Below are 19558 nucleotides of genomic sequence, written 5' to 3'. Positions count from 1 at the left end.
TATGAGTGTCAAAAGTTGGGAGTAACAGTTCGTAAAAAATGATGCAATACGAGGACTTTTTCAGAGGTCACCCATGCTAGTACTATTCTCGTCTAAGAACACTTAACTTTAGAGTTTTGATGGGATCCGATGCATTATTGTTGGTATGATCGCACGCTATGAGTACCAAAAGTTGAGGAAGTTTGAGAATCATTTTAGTAAATTTATTAGAAAACACTCAAATTACAATTAAGATCAAATTTTATTGAAGCGAAAGAATAAGAACAATAGTTGGTATGATAATAAAATTATCTTTTATAATAGTATAGAACTATAAATAGATATTTGAAAAATGAAATTAAGAAATTTAATTAGGAAAAATACAAAGTTATATCTATTTTAATATAAAAAAGAAAGGTCCTCTATATTTAAAAACTGTTGTTAGTGACACTGTCTCACTAACTTTTTAATGTAAAAATTATACCCATAATTAGATAATATTAAAAACTATTTGTTATTTGTTAATTATTTTTTGTTAATTATTTTTTGAATATTTTGAGAATGAAAGCATTGATGTAAAGAAATTATATCTGTAATAGCGAACTATTTATGATTGATTTGATTTTTCAATGTTAATTGCATTTATTTCGAGTGCAAAAATTCAGTTTGAATTAAAAGAAAAAAGATTCCTATAAATTTAAAATTAGAGCTCACGTTCCCGAGGGACGCTCCAATAATTAATAACACAATATTTCATAGTTGGGATGTTGAATTCAAAGCTCAGTCACTCTACATCCCCCCCCCCCCTCCCAAGAATTTATTGCTAGTAATTAGTACTTTTACATGGCCCGTATTTGAAAAAACGTACATCTATTATTGTTGCGGTTCGCTCTCGTCTAACAAATAAATTTTTTCGTTAGTCAAAATTCACCTAATTTATTTATATTAACAAAAAAATTGAAAACAAATCTATATTTATCCCCAATTGACTTATTACTGATTTATTGTAAGTCAAATAAATCTTTTTATAGCCAAATTATGCTCATACGTCTTCATGCGTTAATGTATGTGTGGAGGTATATTTTCACCGTTATAAAGATAGTTTAGAAAATATTGCTTGACCTGTAGTAATAAGTCAATCAAATGTAAATATCCATTTTCAGTTAATTTTTTTAATATCAGCAAATATAGTGAATTTTTACTAACGAAATGACTTATTTGTTGGAAGAAAGCAAACTTCGGAAATACTAGATATAATTTTTCAAACTATAGAAAATCTATGTACAATTATACCAAATTTAAGAAAGAAAAATGTAATTAATCCTAGAAAACATGGTTGGTAATATAGTATACCTAATAAGTCTAAAATTATAAATACACAGTGTAAACATTGAGGATAGGTTGTATAGAAAGGACAAATTTTAAGGTGGTATTTACATTTTAGGATGGGCTAAAATGGTGACAGATAAATATGGGATTAAAATAGGGATTTGTTTGGATACGATAGATTTATCATTCATTTATTTTAAGACAACGAAAATTGTGATTACGAATTAATAGCATAATCAAAAATGTGATTGTTTAGGCCTTTTATCAAAATATCAGAACAAGATAAAAAGACATGAATATGCAAGGTAATAATTATGGTATTGACAAAATGCAAACAGTCATCTTCTAATATTACAAATGAGTAAATTATCTCTTATGAAAGAACAAAATGTATAAAACCTCCCTGTATTTTAAAAAGTCTAGAAAAAAAAAAACCCTCCTATTATGAGAATAGGCTTAAAGCTCTCATGTGTTTTGTAAAACTCAGTTCAATCGCTCCCTCTCCATTAAATCCAACTAACGGTGTTAATCTTTTAGAAAATAACTGTTATACCCTTACTTAATATATACTATTTTTTATTTTAATGACCATTGAATATTTTTTTTTATCAAATATTGATCGTTAGATTTAATCAATTAATCTCAACTATTAGATTTTAAAAAAATAAAAGGTCTAGATTCAACAAATTATTTAACTTATATTATATATAAATAATTTAAAATTTTAAAAGTATATTATTATTATATATTTAAAAAAAAAAAAACTAACTACCCCGCTGATCCCCCACCACCCCCACCCCCACCCCCACCCCCACCCCCACCCCCTACCCCCGGCTCCCCCCGCCATCTCGTCGCCTGTGGTGCAGTTTTGTTAAAATCCTCGTATCTCCGTAAATTCTTTACCAAATTGAGTGAGGCCGTTCTCGTTAGAATCGTTTTGAAGAGACGAGTCTAATGGTGGTGGTCTGAGATCGAGATTCGACTGGACGGAGACGAATCGACGGCAAACATGTTCGACGGGCGTGGCTTGAGCCACTCTCTCTAATTGACGAAAACTCAAATTGAAAGTATGAAAATATTCGTCTTGAAGAGAGGATTTGAATGGTACCATTGGCCATTGGAAATTCGTTCGGACGGTGAAGTTTCCGGGGAAAAAGTGGTGAAATCGCAGTTTTTTTAATTTTTTAATTAATTTTAATTATATTAATTAAATATGTTTTAGTTAATTAAGAATAGTTTAAATAATTATAATAATGAAATATTTTGGCTAATTAATAATAATTATTGTAATTAAATATATATTTTAATTAATTAAAAATGATTTTAGATTTAATAATTAACAACTATAAAATTATTTGAATTAAAATATAATTTAATTTAATATTTAATATTAAATAAATTAAATATAATTTAATATTTCAATTTAAATTTAATATGGTAAAATTTAATACTTATTTTTTAGGATGAGAAATGGGAAAAGAAAGACACAAAACAAGCCAAAAAGCCTTTGTATGTTATATAAACCATATAGGGGTATTTTAGTCCAAAATATCGTTAAATATGAACCTAAACCGTAGAAAATGACCACTAAACATAGCAGGCGCGTGTCTCCTCCACTTCCCGTTAGTTGCTAATAGAATTGGGGTTTTTTGCTGACTAAAACAAAACAGGAAGGAGTTTTTAGCCTAATTTTCAATCTATTTCAGAGACTTTGCTTGCAGTTCCGGGTCGGGCATTAGACAAGTAAACAAAAAGTGGGATCCGATCCAATCTGTAAACAAAGACTAAAAGTAAAACGAGTTCCAAAAATATTGGTAGAACGAAAGTCTGCCTGCAAAATGACTTGAAAGTTGCCGTTACCAAACATAGGGAGGAGTTGAAGAATTTTTTACAAGGATGGGTTTGAATCAGTGATGGGAAAACTTAGGGTAAATTGCATACGTATTTTGATAAAATAGTGCAACTTCTATGTTAATTTTATTGGCATAAAATTTTTCAGTGCAACATCACTTATAATAATTATATATTATTAACTAAATTAAATTATTATTTAATTTAATATATTTACAATAGAATTTTATTTGTCTATAAAAAATATTAATTAAGTATTAAAAATACCAAAAAAAATATATAAGTTATTTTAAGTTATATTATTTACTATAAATAATATTTAATAATTATTTATTTGACCACCTCCCCTTCCAGACCACTGCCCCCTTTTGGTGGGGCGACTGAACTAGGCGACGTGAGGTCGCCCCCGCACTATCCACCCCTTTGTGCGTGGGCAACGACGACATTGCTCTGTTCTAGGTGATGCGTTGTTGTACAATCTAGGCGGAGACAATTGTGGCTGTGGCCTCCTACATCAGTATATATATATATATATATAATGTGTATATAAATAGACTGGCACAAAGAGGCCCAAGCAGTCCAGAAAAAAGAAAGAAATGAAAAGCCCAAAAAGCTAAAGAAGAAGGGATGAGGCACAAGACATCCCTCGACTCGAGACCAGAGACATCCCCCGACTCAGACCATTAATAGTAGATAACTATCTAAAAAGTATGAACAATTTGTATAAACAGTTCATAAATCCAGAGGTGTAAATGTAACTAGTCCTTTTTTTTAAAAAAAAAATATTTTTCAACTATATATTAATCACACAACAAGTGTAATATGTTAAACAATTAGTTCAAATTTAATAGATTTAATCCGAACTAAAATTTTCCTACTTACCACATTAGCACACAGAAAACTCGTATATATACACACATATGTATGTGTTTTTTCTTTTAAAAAGATTTCTCAGTAAGGTTGTCTTTATCTACATTAAAGAGTTTTGATAATCTAGTAAGCAGTTTGCAAGAAAGAACGAAAACATAATTACATTATTACCCCCTTAATTATATCAATTTACAGATATTACACTGCCACTTTTTAGTTTTCATTGGTAATGCTTCATTATAGTAATTGGAGGTCATGTAATAACAGTAATCACTCACAAAAAAGGTCTATACACTATCATTACACTTAGTCATGTGATTGATATACAATTCAAGAAAAGTCACCGCATGGAATAAATGTGATACAAGATTCTTTCATTCAAGGGGGATGGATGCAGGTTAACTAGCTAACTGAAGAGATAAATTCACATAAACAAGCCTTCTTTAATATTTGAGAACACATCATTCCACCAGTATCTCTGATGTCGAAGACAGAATATTAACTAGATCAGACATAAGGGAAGGGCGTCTAAATTAGAGATGAAAGTCACAGCAATTTTCTAACCGTTGATGGAGGATTAGCCTTTTATCCAAAATGCTCGATTGAGTTCCATGTGACGACCCAAAAAACAAGCCAAATCTCACTGCAAGAAGTTTCAAGCATAGACCATCGATCATTTAGCTTGATGGAATATATAAAGCTGGTTGCTATCTCATGATTTACTTGAAGAAAATAGTTTAGGATTCTCAATCTGAATGAACCATCCGTAGAATTAAAAAACACTAGATTGAAGAAGGCGATATTATCACCTTAGATGTCTTCGGATGTTTCATCTAGTTTTCGCCGATAGGCAGCCAAGCTCTGGAAGAAGAGAGTAAAGAACCTCTTAATGAATTGATCACACTGCAAAACTCTAACACATGTTATGGAAACGCGAAAGTTACATTTTTGGTCCCTCAACACTATTACTAAAATGATTTTGATCCTCCTTTTTCCACGAGTTACACTTTTGGTCCCTGAACTTACCAATTTTGAACACATTTGGTCCCAACCGTTTGAGTTTTCGCTTAACACTAGCAGAGATGTGTTGGAGTTCCGTGCGGTCCCCTCTTTTTTCACGTCCACGTGCGCCTCATGCAGTCATCTCTGTTAGTGTTGAAACATAATGGTTGGGACCAAATTTTTTCAAAATGTGGCAAGTTCAGAGGACCAAAAGTGTAACTCATGGAACAAGGGGGATCAAAATCGTTCTAGTGATATTGTTGACGGACCAAAAATGTATGTTTCCCTTATAGAAACTTATTCGAGCTAAATATATTTGCCCCAGGAAATTGCTTTCTCAAGGGAATAGTTCACTTCTCCACAAACTTTCCAGATTGCAGTTTCTCTATCTTATTCTTTTATGACCCGGAAAAATACACGGACAAGTGGGAAATAAAAAATTCACCATCTGAGACTATGTAAATAGGAAACTCCGAGTGTCGAGTGCAGCAAACCAAACAAAGTTTATACCTCCGTATAAGCATAAACACCAGCCTCAGAAGATCCAACAGGACTTCCTCTCCTGATGAAGTTTCCTTCTCTATATATGTAGAGCATCGGTACACCAGTCGAGAGCTCTAAATTGATAACCTGTCAGTAAGTGATCAATGAAACCTTAATTTTGTGGCCGAGTATGGAGAGTAAAGGCACTAAAAGAAAAAATCAACAAATATTTCGTACCTCTTGAGAAGTTAACTTATCAAGATACATAATTATGGACCTTAGTGAATTCGCATGAGCTACAACCATCACATGCATTCCACTCAGAAGCTGTGGTTCAATCTGTAAGATGAGCATCTAAGTATGTAAAATCCTCCCAGCGAAAGCCTCAGGATCAAATGTATGTTTTTATGCCTTAAGACAAACATAGGCGTATTTGCTTACGTGCTCTTTGAAAAAGGTAACTGCCCTCCCTAAGCACATCTCAAGGCTCTCTCCATTTGGAGGCCGAACATGATAACTTCTACGCCAGTTATGAACTTGCTCCTTCCCATATTGTTCAGCTGTTTCCTGCTTATTAAGACCTTGTAGCTCCCCGTACCTATGCACAAAAGCTTGCAGTGTTATTGTCAGCCAGCAATGAAAAGCGAATATAAAAGATAAGCTGAAGACTGAAAAAGAAAATTAGATATGAAGTTACATTCTCTCATTTAGTTGCCATGCTTTGACAACCGGAATAGATTGCTTCTTGGTGCCTTCACTATAGATCTGACTCCATATCCTTGCTTGTTCAGTTTCATGATGCATAATTATAGGCACCTGAAAACTTTGAGTAGGTCATTGCCAAGGATACATGTCTCTTTTAGAGATTGTTCTTTATTCCCTTTGTACATCTTGGAAGAAATTACTAATGTATAATACCTTGAGGCCCCGTTTACTTTGTGATACGAGTTATTTGGAACAAGATAGTAAAAAGCCCTAGATGGGTTGAGTTATTCAACCCAAACAGTACTTAGTCCAGGGCTCTTGGATTAGAAATAGGCCCCATAATTCAAGGTAAACACCTTACTTGGGTGTATTAAGCAGCTTATACAACCTAATACTGAAAAGTAAAAGGACCTAAATGATTTAGGAACCATTATTTAGTTTAATTATGATTGACTATTGGGAATGTTAAAAGAACATACTGAAATGAGTTGAATATGCTAACCTTTTGCAAATCAGAAACAATGATCTATGAAGTCCTTTTTTTACTTCTCGTTTCTTGAGCTTTTGTACATAAACATATAGACTAGGATGCTGGCAGGATGCAACAACATTCTTTCTCATCTACAGAGTAGTAAGTTTGCAAATGGTACAACAGCACTACCAATTACAGTTGGTTCAGGACCGATAAACTAACAAATTGCAACAGAACATTTGAACTACTATTTGCACACAAATCCTTCACTAAAAACCAAGTCATTATGGAAGTTGCTTGCAAGTTAAAATTCAAGTTCGATCCTAAGATATCTATAGTTCAACGTACCTTCATGCATCGGTGTTGTGTTAGAGCAAGCATAGTAGTCATCTGAGCACGGATCAATGCCGATGTGTAGATGATATCAAAAGGGAGGTTGCTAATTCTTTTCCCAGCTTCAATCGCTTCTTCGACTCCTCTACTGGTCAACGGCACATCGACACAACCAGTGAAAAGGTTTTTCTCATTCCACATTGATTCTCCATGTCGCATCAAAATCAAAGAAGACTCCTCTGTGAAAATGTAATATTGCCTAGGCATCACACATTAATATAACATAGAGGGCAGTGCAGAAACTTCAAGAAATGTCTTGGAATGCAATCAACTCACTCTCTTCCGTCTGATAACCATGAGAATGACTTCCGAAGGAGGACAAAATAGGATGTTGACATGCTGCATAAGACTTTGATGAACGGGATATGTACGATCTACAGATTCTAAACCTGTTAATCTTTCCTACAAAGGAGCGGGTATCGGCCAGAAGGCCAACTGAAAGTGATCCCACACATGATCCTCGAAATCTCTTACAAGAATGAGAATCACCACGACCTCCAATTAACCAACTGGAGTTTAAAGTTTGTGAAAGAGCAGGACCACTCATTCTTGAAATTTGAAAGTCCCTACAAAGTAAAACACAAGCAGATACATTTGAAATTAAACACATAACAAACGATTGGAATAACAAATAACCATAAAACATTCATCCAAATTTGCAATCAACAGGACTTATCTCCAATAACAAAAGTTTAAACTAGAATCAATGCAATAAACCGCTCCGGAAGGATCACTTGACTGATACAGACAAAGGCATAAAAATTTAACTACGCAATAGCTGATAAAGACAAGATGAAACAAGAAACAAATGAACACCCACCAAATGCATGTTTGTGCTATGGGAAAATGATAGATTTCTGTGTGCCATTTCACAACCATTTTCTCAAGTAATGCATCATCCTCAGACCATTAATTCTTACAAAATTTGTAAGAACAGTGCATTGCGAAGTAAGATGAAGGCAGATGAAGAAAGAAAGAAAAGTTCGAAATGGGTTACCTGAAAATGGGTGCTAATTGCGATCGAAGTAAGGTGGGATCACAGGAATGTTGATGCCGGGATGGTGGCCGGCCCGGAGGTTGGTGGAGAACAATGCGACATCGTATTAGTCTGACAGGTTTGTCGCGGTTTCTAGATGGGCTTGGTAGCTTTAGACCAACTCTGTGTCCAACTGTTCGAATTCGGTCAGCGGTCAGCCTAATTGTGTTTAGCAATACAACATATTAGAATAGCGGTGACGGTCAGGTCAGGTAATAATAGTTCGGATAGCTCAACTTAGATTTTAAATTTTTTAAAGTTCAAATAATTATCTGATTCTGACTCGATTTTTGTTGGATATTCAATTTTTTTCAAAAAAATTAAAATAAATAAAAACAATAGCATTTATTTTAATAAATTCACACTTATTGTAGAAATTTACAGATTGGGAGAAAAAAGATGATTTTTTTGTGGGGTTGGAAGTCTTGGACTTAGTAGTTGGGACTGAGAAGAAGAATAGAATATTGAAGAAAGAGATATAATTTAAGGCTCGTTCAATTCAAGTAAAAGGAAAAGAAAGTGGTAAGAAAAGGGGAAGTGAAAGTGATAGAATAATAGTTTTCTTTTAATTTGTTTCGTATGATTGGAATGAGAGTAAATTTCAAATACTTGTTCTTGTTTGCTACGAGAAAAACAGATTGAAAAGAAAATACTAATTTTTATAATTTTACTGAATAACAATTCTCTTCATTTTGTATTGAAAAATAAATTAATTAATATTATAAAAATATAATTTTAGTATATCAAAAATCTAAATTGTTATTAATAAAAATATTTATCAAAATGAGTATTGTTCATTTATTCTAAACTTTTTAGTTTAAATAAAATAAAAATTACATACTAACAAGATTGCCTACCCGATTGTTGTCTTCGATACAGTTGTTTTTCAATGATTTTATTTATATTTTTTGTGGCAATTATGTAGGGTATTATCAGTAGAAAGGAGAAAAGAATTAGAAAAAAAATTATATATATAGATATATATGGGTAATAGAGTAAATAAAAATAAACACTTATTTTTTGTCTTTTTGGTCTTATACTTCCACTTTTCTGTCTAATTTTGGATGGAAATAAAATTAAATTTTCAGAAAGTTCCATATATATCGAGTTTTAGTTTACCTCGATCTCTTCCCCCTAACCAAATACCAAATTATTTCTTATACATTTACTTTTACTCCCACTCCTCTTATACTCCCACTTTTCACCCGAACCAAACACACTATTAGAACAATATAACTCTAGAGTTAGATATGAAAAGATACACAATTTTTATTTAATTATTTTTTTAAAATTCAGATACCCGATCAAGTAGTTAGGATTGGGAAATCCTATTTGAACTCCGATCCGATTTTTTTAATTAAATTACCCGATACTCAATTTATTTTTTAAAAAAATTCAAAAATACACGATTGCCCACCCTATATTGGAGAGACCCCATACAATAACGTATGAAATTTATTTTAGTCCCCATATTTGAGCTCAACTATAAAATGATCCTTATCTTTTCAACTCACTTCAAATTAATTCCTTTGACAAGTGATTATTTCATATCACCTTTATAAAATTTTTATTTTTTTTTACAAAAAGTCATTTTAATCCCTCAGTTCCAAGTTTTTAATTTCATTTGCAACTTGGTCCCTTGGATATAAATTTTAAAAAAATTATAATTATTTGTAATCGAAAGTATTTTATAATTCTGCAATTATTTAAACAATAACTTGCTCGGTATCATATAAATATAAATTTTTTGAATATAACGAACTTCTTGCAATTCTAAAATTTAGAAAAAAAAAACACTAGAATTATTTAAAAATTAAAATCAAATGTGGGCGAATAAAATGAATTTTATTCCTCCAATAGCTATCTTAATTTACATTTACGAGTTTAAAAAAAAATTCATGTAAAGGTGGTATAAAAAAATGCAATATTTACCTTATAATAAGATAAATTTTCTAATATAAAAATTTCAAGTTTACCTTTCCACGGACCAAATAAATGTATATTCATTTATTATGGATTGTATTAGTGAAAACCCTATTTAATTTTGCATGAATAAGTGGTGACAACCTGGTTGGACTATCGGATATTTTGTTTACATTCTTATATATTTGGGTTAATTACACTTAGACCCCATTTAAAAATATAAAATTATAATTTCTTCCCAAAAAGTTTCGAAGTTAGACTTACGCCCCTTCAGAAAATTCATTATTTACGCACGACCTCATTTTATTAAGGTTTGGATGAAAAATATTGATATTAGCAAAAAAAATTACATAAATTTTTAATTTTACGCCTCATATAATATTCTAATGTAATAATATTGTACGTATCATGTTAGCCTCACTCCACACATAATAAAAATATTATGGGGGGAAAAATTAAAAATTTATGTAATTTTGTTTTTAGCATAAGCATTTTTCGTCCAAATTCTAAAGAAAATGAGTCAGGTGTAAAGGAAGAACAATCGACCTTCTGCATTCTTCACTATGGAGGAACAACAATGTTTTCAGGTTAAAACCTTTGAGCTCCCCTCTCCTCTCCTCCATCTTCCATATTACTCAAAACAAAACTCATCAAGTGTAGTTGTCTCCATAACATGCACCACGCTCTAGTTTCAAAAACTAGCTTTTGGAAACTCAAGGTAGGTCTGTCCGTCCTGGACGGTGCTTCTCCGAGTCTGTTTCTTTTATCTATTGAGACTATAGTAAAACCTCTATAAATTAATAATTTTAGGACCATGAAATTTTATTAATTTAAAAAGATATTAATTTATCGATAAATTAATATTTTATTAATTAAAAGAGAGACTTTTTAAATTCATCAAATTTAGTATGTATGTATTGAAAATAAATGAATTCATATATGTTTCATTGATTATATTCATGCATCAATCAATTCTTTGTAACTAATTAAATATATTCATGTATAATATCAATTCATTGTATACAATTAACTGTTATATTCATAGACGCATGTTCAATTCATTGGAATTACTTAAATATACATATTTACATTAATTCATTGCACTAAAATAACTATTATAGTCAATTAAATATATTGATGCATGATAAATGAAACATATACTATATAAATCTCAATATGAAAACAAAATAATTCATAACACCCAACCATGTCTTCTCATCTAAAAGACATCGCACTATCATCCATGAATGATCAAATGCGTACAGTATTACAGACTTCATATTTTAGCAAATTACCATAATATTTATAACTGTAATATTCATAAATTATTAATTTAGAGTTTTAATGGGACCTAATATTCATAAAGGAATTTTTCAAAAAATTATTATCTTATTATCTTATCGAATTTGATTATTGTTTACAAAGGCCCAAGTCGGGACCGGAAAATTTTATTATTTTAGAGAATTTATTAATTTATAGAGGTTTTACTGTATTTTCTTTAACTTTATCCTCCGTCTATGCGCTACAATAACATTCCTATCTATTAATTGCTTACACATGGACTTGATCTCTATTGCTGAACCTGTGATTTTCTTCAGTTATAGTGGATATCCATTTCATGCAAGATGTATTGAGTATATTAGCTTGGATTAAATATTTTCTCTTGCATGTCTTTATGGGGAAAAAAAAAAAAAAAAACCCTGAACACCCCTTTGTACTGCATAATTAAATTCTACTCTTATAATGCCCTAATTTGATTGTAATAATTAATATTCATTCTTGGGCACGTTCTTCAATATTGAGTTTTGTTAACTAGACTTGCCTTTACATGCATTGCCAACTTTATCCTTTATCCTTGAGTACAGAAATTTTGTCTAAGATTCTGTTGAACCATAATACAACAAAACTGACCCATTGCCTTATGTGCTTTGGTGGTATCCCATATTTGCACAGATGAAAAATGAAAAAGGGGCATTGAGGTGATGATCACATAATGGAACAAATACATCATAAAAAATGTGTTCATGGGAGAGTGCGTCATCTTCCCAGAGGGGCGTTCTGGTATATGCACATGTGGGAAGGAGGTTGAACATCATGGACTAATAACAATCCTCGTAGAAGCTTTCGAGGATGTACGAAAAATGGATCAGCTTTCTTTTCCCTTAATAGATAGTGATAGGATCGTATTTTGTGCTTATTTCATATAATATTTTAGCCTATTTTGTGACCAAATGCTCCTAATTAAATATTATTTTGCAGCATTAGGACAAAAGAAATGGAAAATGAAGAAAAGCACCAAAATGGAAATTCAAACAAGACTCAAACTCAATTTTTGGCAAGAGTTTGGAGCTGCTTAGACTACATCTGATGAAGGAAGAGTTTAACTAGAATTATAATTTTATCTCTATAAGTCTTTTAGTTCAACTAGGAATCTACTTCTAATCCTAGTAGAACTAGGTATCTAGCTATTATAAATAGGTGATGTAATTCACTTTAAGAGACAACTTTTGAACTCTTTTATTTCCTATGCTTTTATAATATTTTCCTATTTTGCTTTTCATGCGTTCTTCCATTAGCATGTCTACCTAGTCCTCTCATTCCGGTTGAAGACTTGGTGAACGCTTAAATCCAACAAGTTGTGAGAACTAATTTATGCTTTCTACTTTTATTCATATTGGTATTTGTGTTGTTCTCTGTGCTTTTATTACAAATAATCTGATTTATTGTCAAGAATATTTGCCTAGCCAATTGAACTTGCAAATCCGTAATTGTTTGTTTAATTCAATAACTAGTGGTAACATAGCATAATTGATTATGTAGAAGTTTTCGATTATGTTGTGGGGAATGCACAATCTAACTTAAATAAATCCTCGTAGGAATTTATTGGTTAGAATTGGGCCTTTCTAATTCTTAATGCTGTTGGTAAATTAAATCTTGAGAACGTTCCCAAGGTTGTTTACTGATTAGGGATTTAGTCAACAGACGTTCCTTGGCTATCCACAAGGTAAGGAAAGGTGAGGTTGTTAGGTCGCACCAATGGCCATAACCAATTTATCTATCATGAATAATTGTTATCTTTGCATCTATGATCAACCGTGGAATTAAGCGTGATCCTATCTTTGACTGGAATACTCTTCTCTTATATTTATCTCTTCTAATTTTATTAGCTTTTTAGTTTTATTATTCTTTACAATCAAAACTCCCCCTAATTATTTTCCTTTTTGAAGGAATTAATTTAAAACCAATCTCTGTGGATTCGACCCTACTCACACATCTACAAAAGTGTTCGTAGGAATTATTTTTGGTGGATTCGACACCCATCAAATTTTGGCGCCGTTGCTGGGGATTGGTGTCATTTAAATTTATTTCTTTTTCTTGTTACTTGGTTTTATGCCACGTTCTTCTCGTACAGGTGAACTTGAATTTGATCCAGAGATCGAGAAGACCGCTCGTAGACTTCTAAAAGAAACCAAGCAACACAAGGAAGAGGCTTCTACTTCTTCCAAACCAGCAGCAGATTCTGAGTTAGACGTGTCCACGTCTAATGACTTTAAAGATGAAGTCATGACCCATAATCCCGAACGAACGATCAAAGAGATGACTTCCCTTGACTTAAATCAACAATCACTCTACATTGAATATCCTAATTTAAATGTTGATTTTGAACTTAAATCTGGCCTAATTCATTTACTTCCTACTTTTCGTGGCCTTGCAGGTGAAGACCCACACAAACACCTCAAACAATTCTATGTGGTGTGTTCCGGCAAGAGACCTCAAGGAGTCACTGAAGAACAAGTCAAGTTAAGGGCCTTTCCATTCACATTGGGCGACAAAGCAAAAGATTGGTTCTACTCCTTACTTTTGGGATCTATTGTTAATTGGAACGAGCTCAAGAAACTATTTCTTGAGAACTACTTCCCCGCTTCAAGGACTACAAACATCCGGAAGGAAATAAGTGGAATACGCCAATTCTCTGGTGAAAGTTTCTATGAATATTGGGGGAGATTCAAGCAATTGGTGGATAGTTTTCCTCATCACCAAATTCCCGACCATCTTCTAATTCAATATTTTTATGAAGGGTTGTCCGAGGCAAACAGAAGCTTGGTGGATGCAGCTAGTGAAGATGCTTTGTATGATAAAACTCCTATCGAAGCACGCAAACTAATCACAACCATGGAGGCTAATAATCAACAATTCGGTAGTAGAAACGACAACCCCCCACGAAGGGTAAACGAGGTAAGTACTTCTATTGATGAACGTTTAGATAAACTTACTTCTCTTGTTGAAAAGTTTATAGGGGGAGGCCTTCAACAAGTCGAGACTTGTGGGATATGTACATTTTCGGGACATTGCACCGACGCTTGTCCTACAATTCACGAAGATTCAACCGAACATGCTGACACCATCGGTGGATCTTTTGAGCAACAACAAAGGAGATATGATCCATTTTCCAATACCTATAACCTCGGATGGAGAGATCACCCAAATTTGAGGTATGACAATCAACCTCAAAACTTTCAAAGAGTTCCACACCAACCACCACCACCACCTCAAACCAATCCCAATAATGCTACGCCCTTGGAGGATATCGTGAAGACACTCGCCTTGAGCACCCAACAATTCCAGCAAGAAACTCGCTTGAGCATACAAAATTTGGAATCCCAAATGAGCCAACTGGCCTCCTCCGTTAGCCGTTTGGAGTCTCAAGGTAAGTTTCCCTCCCAAATTATTATTAATCCTAAACAAAATGTTAGTGCTATTACCTTGGCAGTGAAAAAGAGCTACAACTCGAAAATAGCACTAGGCGTGGGCACGCACAGCAGGGCAAAACAGAGGATGCATTCGAAATTCCTCCAAAAGAAATTAAAAAACCCAACCAAGTCAGCGAGGACAATTCCAAGGTGTTCATGTCCAAACCCCCCTTCCCAGAGAGATTATCCAAGTCCAAAGAGGAGGAAGAGGAAAAGGAAATTCTTGAAACTTTACTCAAAGTTGAGGTAAATATTCCCCTACTTAATGCAATTAAACAAGTACCTCGCTATGCAAAATTTCTCAAGAAATTGTGCACCAACAAATCCAAATTGAGAGATAATGAAAGGGTAAGTATGGGAGAAAATGTATCTGCCATTTTTCAACGAAAACTACCTCCTAAATGCAATGATCCAGGTACGTTTTCTATCCCTTGCAAAATTGGAAAGATTAGAATAGAAAAAGCAATGTGTGATTTGGGTGCTTCTATCAATATTATGCCTCTTACCATTTATGAATCTTTAAATGTTGGCCCATTGAAAAAAACGGGGGTTATTCTTCAACTTGCTGATCATTCCGTAGTTTACCCCAAAGGAGTTTTTGAGGATGTACTTGTGCAAGTTAATGAATTGGTTTTTCCTGCTGATTTTTATGTGCTTGATATAAGGGGGGATATTTCTCCCAATTCTACATCCATCTTGCTAGGAAGACTATTCCTTAAAACCTCAAAAACCAAAATTGATGTTGATGCCAGAATTCTCTCTATGGAATTTGATAATGAGGTTATGAGTTTTAAAATTGGCGGTGCCATGAAATATTCTAATGATGTGCATTCTATTTTTCTCATTGATTTTATTGACCCTTTGGTGCAAAAAAATGCTATGTTCGATGGTGGAGGAGCATTTAAGACAACAATTACCGAAAGTCTCACCTCGAATCCAAAAACTTACAAGAATAAAGTCTTTCACGACAAAATAAGTTCGAGGAAGAAGTCATACATGGACCGCCAAGTTCTCCTAAATCCACACCATCACCGGGTGCATTACATAGAAGAAGTGGATTTAGAGTGTCTAACTCATTTGAGTTGAGCCACAACAACGTCTAGCCAAAGACGCTAAAGAAAGGCGCTTCTTGGGAGGCAACCCATGTCCTTTTATTTTTCTCAATTGTTTATTTCTCTCTTCTTGTGAATGTTGTTATACCACTAAAATCGATTTTCGCAGGTATGAACATCCACAAGGAACTCGTCCTCTCATCCAAGGTCTCACAATTCTCGAGCTCCTACAGTTACCCCCGAATCATTAAGGGACGTTCTCTTTCTCCCTTTTCTAATTTTATCGTCCTAGATATGCATGCTTACCACATTGAGGACAATGTGGAATTAAGTGGAGGGAAGGTGTTTTGATTGCTTTGATAGAAAATGAGTCTTGGTGGATTAATTGGTTTGATTGATGCTTGCTACCCCTTCCATATTAATTAAAGCAAATATTATTTTATCTTGTCCTCACACTAGCTTTATGATCAAAGACTTAGGCTAATCAAGTAATAATTTGGTAATGTGTGATAAGGATGTGCATCTAATGACTCCTGACAACTTACGGTTAAGAACATTTTTTTGCAAATGGTGATTTGATTTGAAAATTGAATGTGGAAAATTGGTGGACATAACCCACATAGAGAGGAATTTTGAGCCTATACACTCATGAAAATCTACAATTTTTCTTTTCTTGAGAGATAATGCTTCATGATTTTATCTTCCTAGAACTTGTTTTGAACCATATCGAGGCCACATTAAAGCATTCACTTGAAAATAATAAAGGCACTAGGATAAAAACCTCTCTAGCTTAAAAAGACCACCTACATACAAATCCCCTTAGTAAGCCCATTTGAGCCTTATAAGCCTTAATTCCTTGTTATGCAACCCCAAATATAAACAAACTCTATCGTCTTTTATTATCCTTGTTTGGCCCTTCCAAGGACTAGTAGAGCATCAAGGAAATAAAGATGTATTCTAAGTATATGTTTTGACATTAAGTGGGGGGATATCTCAATTATTGTAAAGGACGTTTATGAGCTAACATGTCACATGAAAATCTTATTCTATGCCTTAAAAAAAATGCCTTAAAAAAAAGAGAGAAAAAGAAAAAAAAAAGGAAGGCAAGAAAAAAAAAAGAAAAAGAAAATTCTCTCTTTGAAAGAAAGGCATAGTTCAAGTCGAGGAAAGTGGGACATGAAAGAGCATGAGATAAATCAATTTTGAGAAGCTTGGATTCTTACATCTATTACTTGGTGCTCTAGTTTAGTTCCTTGGATTCTCACCTCATTTTTCTTCTTAATTCTTCCTACCCCTAAACCAAAGCCCCATTACAACCAAAATATAAGACCTCTTGATTCAAGTGTGTGCATATTTATAAGTGGTGGAGATTTTGGTGTATAATCAAGCCTATGGTGAAGCATTTTCATAGCAAGCATTTGAGCGAAACACTCAACCAAAAACACTTGAGAGATTGGGAGATATGAGAGCATAGTCCACTTGTTTTCCATGCTTAGTTTTCATGAAGATCATCTTGTGAAAACTTGTATGAAATTTGTTGAATTGTCTTTTATGATATGATGTACCATTCTTTGAACACTTAACTAGATTCTTGCTTGTTACTTTCGTCTACGATCCATAAAGTTTGGAATGAACTTCTTCAACTATTTTATCTCTATTTCTTTGCATCGAGGACGAGCAAAGGGTTAAGTGGGGGGATATTTGATAGGATCGCATTTTGTGCTTATTTCATATAATATTTTAGCCTATTTTGTGACCAAATGCTCCTAACTAAATATTATTTTGCAGCATTAGGACAAAAGAAATGGAAAATGAAGAAAAGCACCAAAATGAAAATTCAAACAAGACTCAAACTCAATTTTTGGCAAGAGTTTGGAGCTGCTTGGACTACCTCTGATGAAGGAAGAGTTTAACTAGGATTATAATTTTATCTCTATAAGTCTTTTAGTTCAACTAGGAATCTACTTCTAATCCTAGTAGAACTAGGTATCTAGCTATTATAAATAGGTGATGTAATTCACTTTAAGAGACAACTTTTGAACTCTTTTATTTCTCTACGCTTTTATAATATTTTCCTATTTTGCTTTTCATGCGTTCTTCCATTAGCATGTCTACCTAGTCCTCTCATTCCGATTGAAGACTTGGTGAACGCTTAAATCCAACAAGTTGTGAGATCTAATTTATGCTTTCTACTTTTATTCATATTGGTATTTGTGTTGTTCTCTGTGCTTTTATTACAAATAATTTGATTTATTGTCAAGAATATTTGCCTAGCCAATTGAACTTACAAATCCGCAATTATTTGTTTAATTCAATAACTACTGGTAAAATAGCATAATTGATTATGTAGAAGTTTTCGATTATGTTGTGGGGAATGCACAATCTAACTTAAATAAATCCTCGTAGGAATTTATTGGTTAGAATTGGGCCTTTCTAATTCTTAATGCTGTTGGTAAATTAAATCTTGATAGCGTTCCCAAGGTTTTTTACTAATTAGGGATTTAGTCAACGGACGTTCCTTGGCTATCCACAAGGTAAGGAAATGTGAGGTTGTTAGGTCGCACCAATGGCCATAACCAATTTATCTATCATGAATAATTGTTATCTTTGCATCTATGATCAACCGTGGAATTAAGCGTGATCCTGTCTTTGACTGGAATACTCTTCTCTTATATTTATCTCTTCTAATTTTATTAGCTTTTTAGTTTTTTCTTCTTTACAATCAAAACTTCCCCAATTATTTTCCTTTTTGAAGGAATTAATTTAAAACCAATCTCTGTGGATTCGACCCTACTCACACATCTACAAAAGTGTTCGTAGAAATTATTTTTGGTGGATTCGACACCCATCAGATAGTATGACTTCCATGTAATAGGTTTTTAATTGATGATCTTCATGTATAGTTAATAAAATGGATATCTTTTTAAGAGCTCGTATTATGGCACGTTGCAATGGGTCGACTTGCCAATGTATCGCAGGGCAAAAGAGGTCATCCTAGTCCTGCTTAACCAGATTTCGCAATATGAAATTGGCTTGAAAATGGAAAAATAACAGGTTGACCACTTAGATAGTCGTTGGTGCAGGTCTCAACGTTTACTACTGCCAATATTAATCGCCTTTGCATTTTCTCTTATTGTTTTTGGTTTCTAGGCACGTTTATCATAATTTCATGGCATAAGATGTACGAAAAAGAATTCCGTGTGTTTTAACTTATTCTATAGGGGTGTAACATATTGTCTAGAAGTATATATGCTGGGACCGACCACATCCATGCATCTGATATTTTATAAGCCCTTATCTATGATCTTTTTGACACATTTGTATGTACTTCTGCTGGACATGAGGATCTGCTGTGAGCGCTCTAATATTTTAACATATGTCATTTTGCTCTATATTATCCTGCTTTATCTTTTTTCTTGTTCAAACACCTGGCATCGTGTATTGCAATGTTTAATTGCATGTTCAAGAAGGATACTTGTATCCGCATTTACAAACGCTCAATGATACTATACCCGATATTCAATGTAAATTCGATATGGTTGATTATAATAGTCGAAACTTACTTCATGTTCCTCGGGGTGATGCAATGTTTTAAGTGTGCATACAATCAAGTGTTGCATTGTCTCAAGAAGCAATAATAACATAATGTTGACATTTATTATTGAAAATAATTTTGCTGATTCTTAATATAAAGCCACGAACCATGGCAGTG

General features: G+C 33.2%; 2 protein-coding genes across 2 annotated transcripts; one reads left to right on the top strand and one right to left on the bottom strand.

Moving 5' to 3' along the window:
- Positions 1-4303: 4303 nt before the first annotated feature.
- On the bottom strand, positions 4304-8281 carry LOC105171182 (2,3-bisphosphoglycerate-dependent phosphoglycerate mutase 1). The gene is made up of 9 exons (XM_011092210.3): positions 8082-8281; positions 7361-7650; positions 7040-7263; positions 6212-6330; positions 5956-6112; positions 5752-5853; positions 5542-5661; positions 4839-4890; positions 4304-4672 (listed from the first exon to the last, which is right to left on the bottom strand). Exons 2-8 carry the CDS (start codon positions 7629-7631, stop codon positions 4840-4842), a joined length of 1044 nt encoding a protein of 347 aa, XP_011090512.1. The 5' UTR covers positions 7632-7650; positions 8082-8281; the 3' UTR covers positions 4304-4672; position 4839.
- A 5152-nt stretch (positions 8282-13433) lies between these two features.
- On the top strand, positions 13434-15880 carry LOC148786867 (uncharacterized). The gene is made up of 2 exons (XM_088884690.1): positions 13434-14751; positions 15210-15880. Exons 1-2 carry the CDS (start codon positions 13434-13436, stop codon positions 15878-15880), a joined length of 1989 nt encoding a protein of 662 aa, XP_088740816.1.
- The last annotated feature ends 3678 nt before the right edge of the window (positions 15881-19558 follow it).

This window comes from Sesamum indicum, linkage group LG9 (genome assembly GCF_026168435.1).
Source record: "Sesamum indicum cultivar Baizhima isolate 11 linkage group LG9, ASM2616843v1, whole genome shotgun sequence".
Lineage (NCBI taxonomy): Eukaryota > Viridiplantae > Streptophyta > Magnoliopsida > Lamiales > Pedaliaceae > Sesamum > Sesamum indicum.
The sequence above is the reverse complement of the archived record's forward strand: the minus strand, read 5'-3'. Positions and strand labels throughout refer to the sequence as shown.

Excerpts from the sequence above, each read along its gene's own strand:
- LOC105171182 (XM_011092210.3), bottom strand. The coding sequence starts at position 7,631 with ATGAGTGGTCCTGCTCTTTCACAAACTTTAAACTCCAGTTGGTTAATT. Across the intron at positions 6,331-7,039 it reads CACAACACCGATGCATGAAG|GTGCCTATAATTATGCATCA; the intron begins GTACGTTGAACT and ends CAAAGTTTTCAG. Across the intron at positions 6,113-6,211 it reads TGGCAACTAAATGAGAGAAT|GTACGGGGAGCTACAAGGTC; the intron begins GTAACTTCATAT and ends TTTTGTGCATAG.
- LOC148786867 (XM_088884690.1), top strand. The coding sequence starts at position 13,434 with ATGCCACGTTCTTCTCGTACAGGTGAACTTGAATTTGATCCAGAGATC. Across the intron at positions 14,752-15,209 it reads TAGCCGTTTGGAGTCTCAAG|GTACGTTTTCTATCCCTTGC; the intron begins GTAAGTTTCCCT and ends GCAATGATCCAG.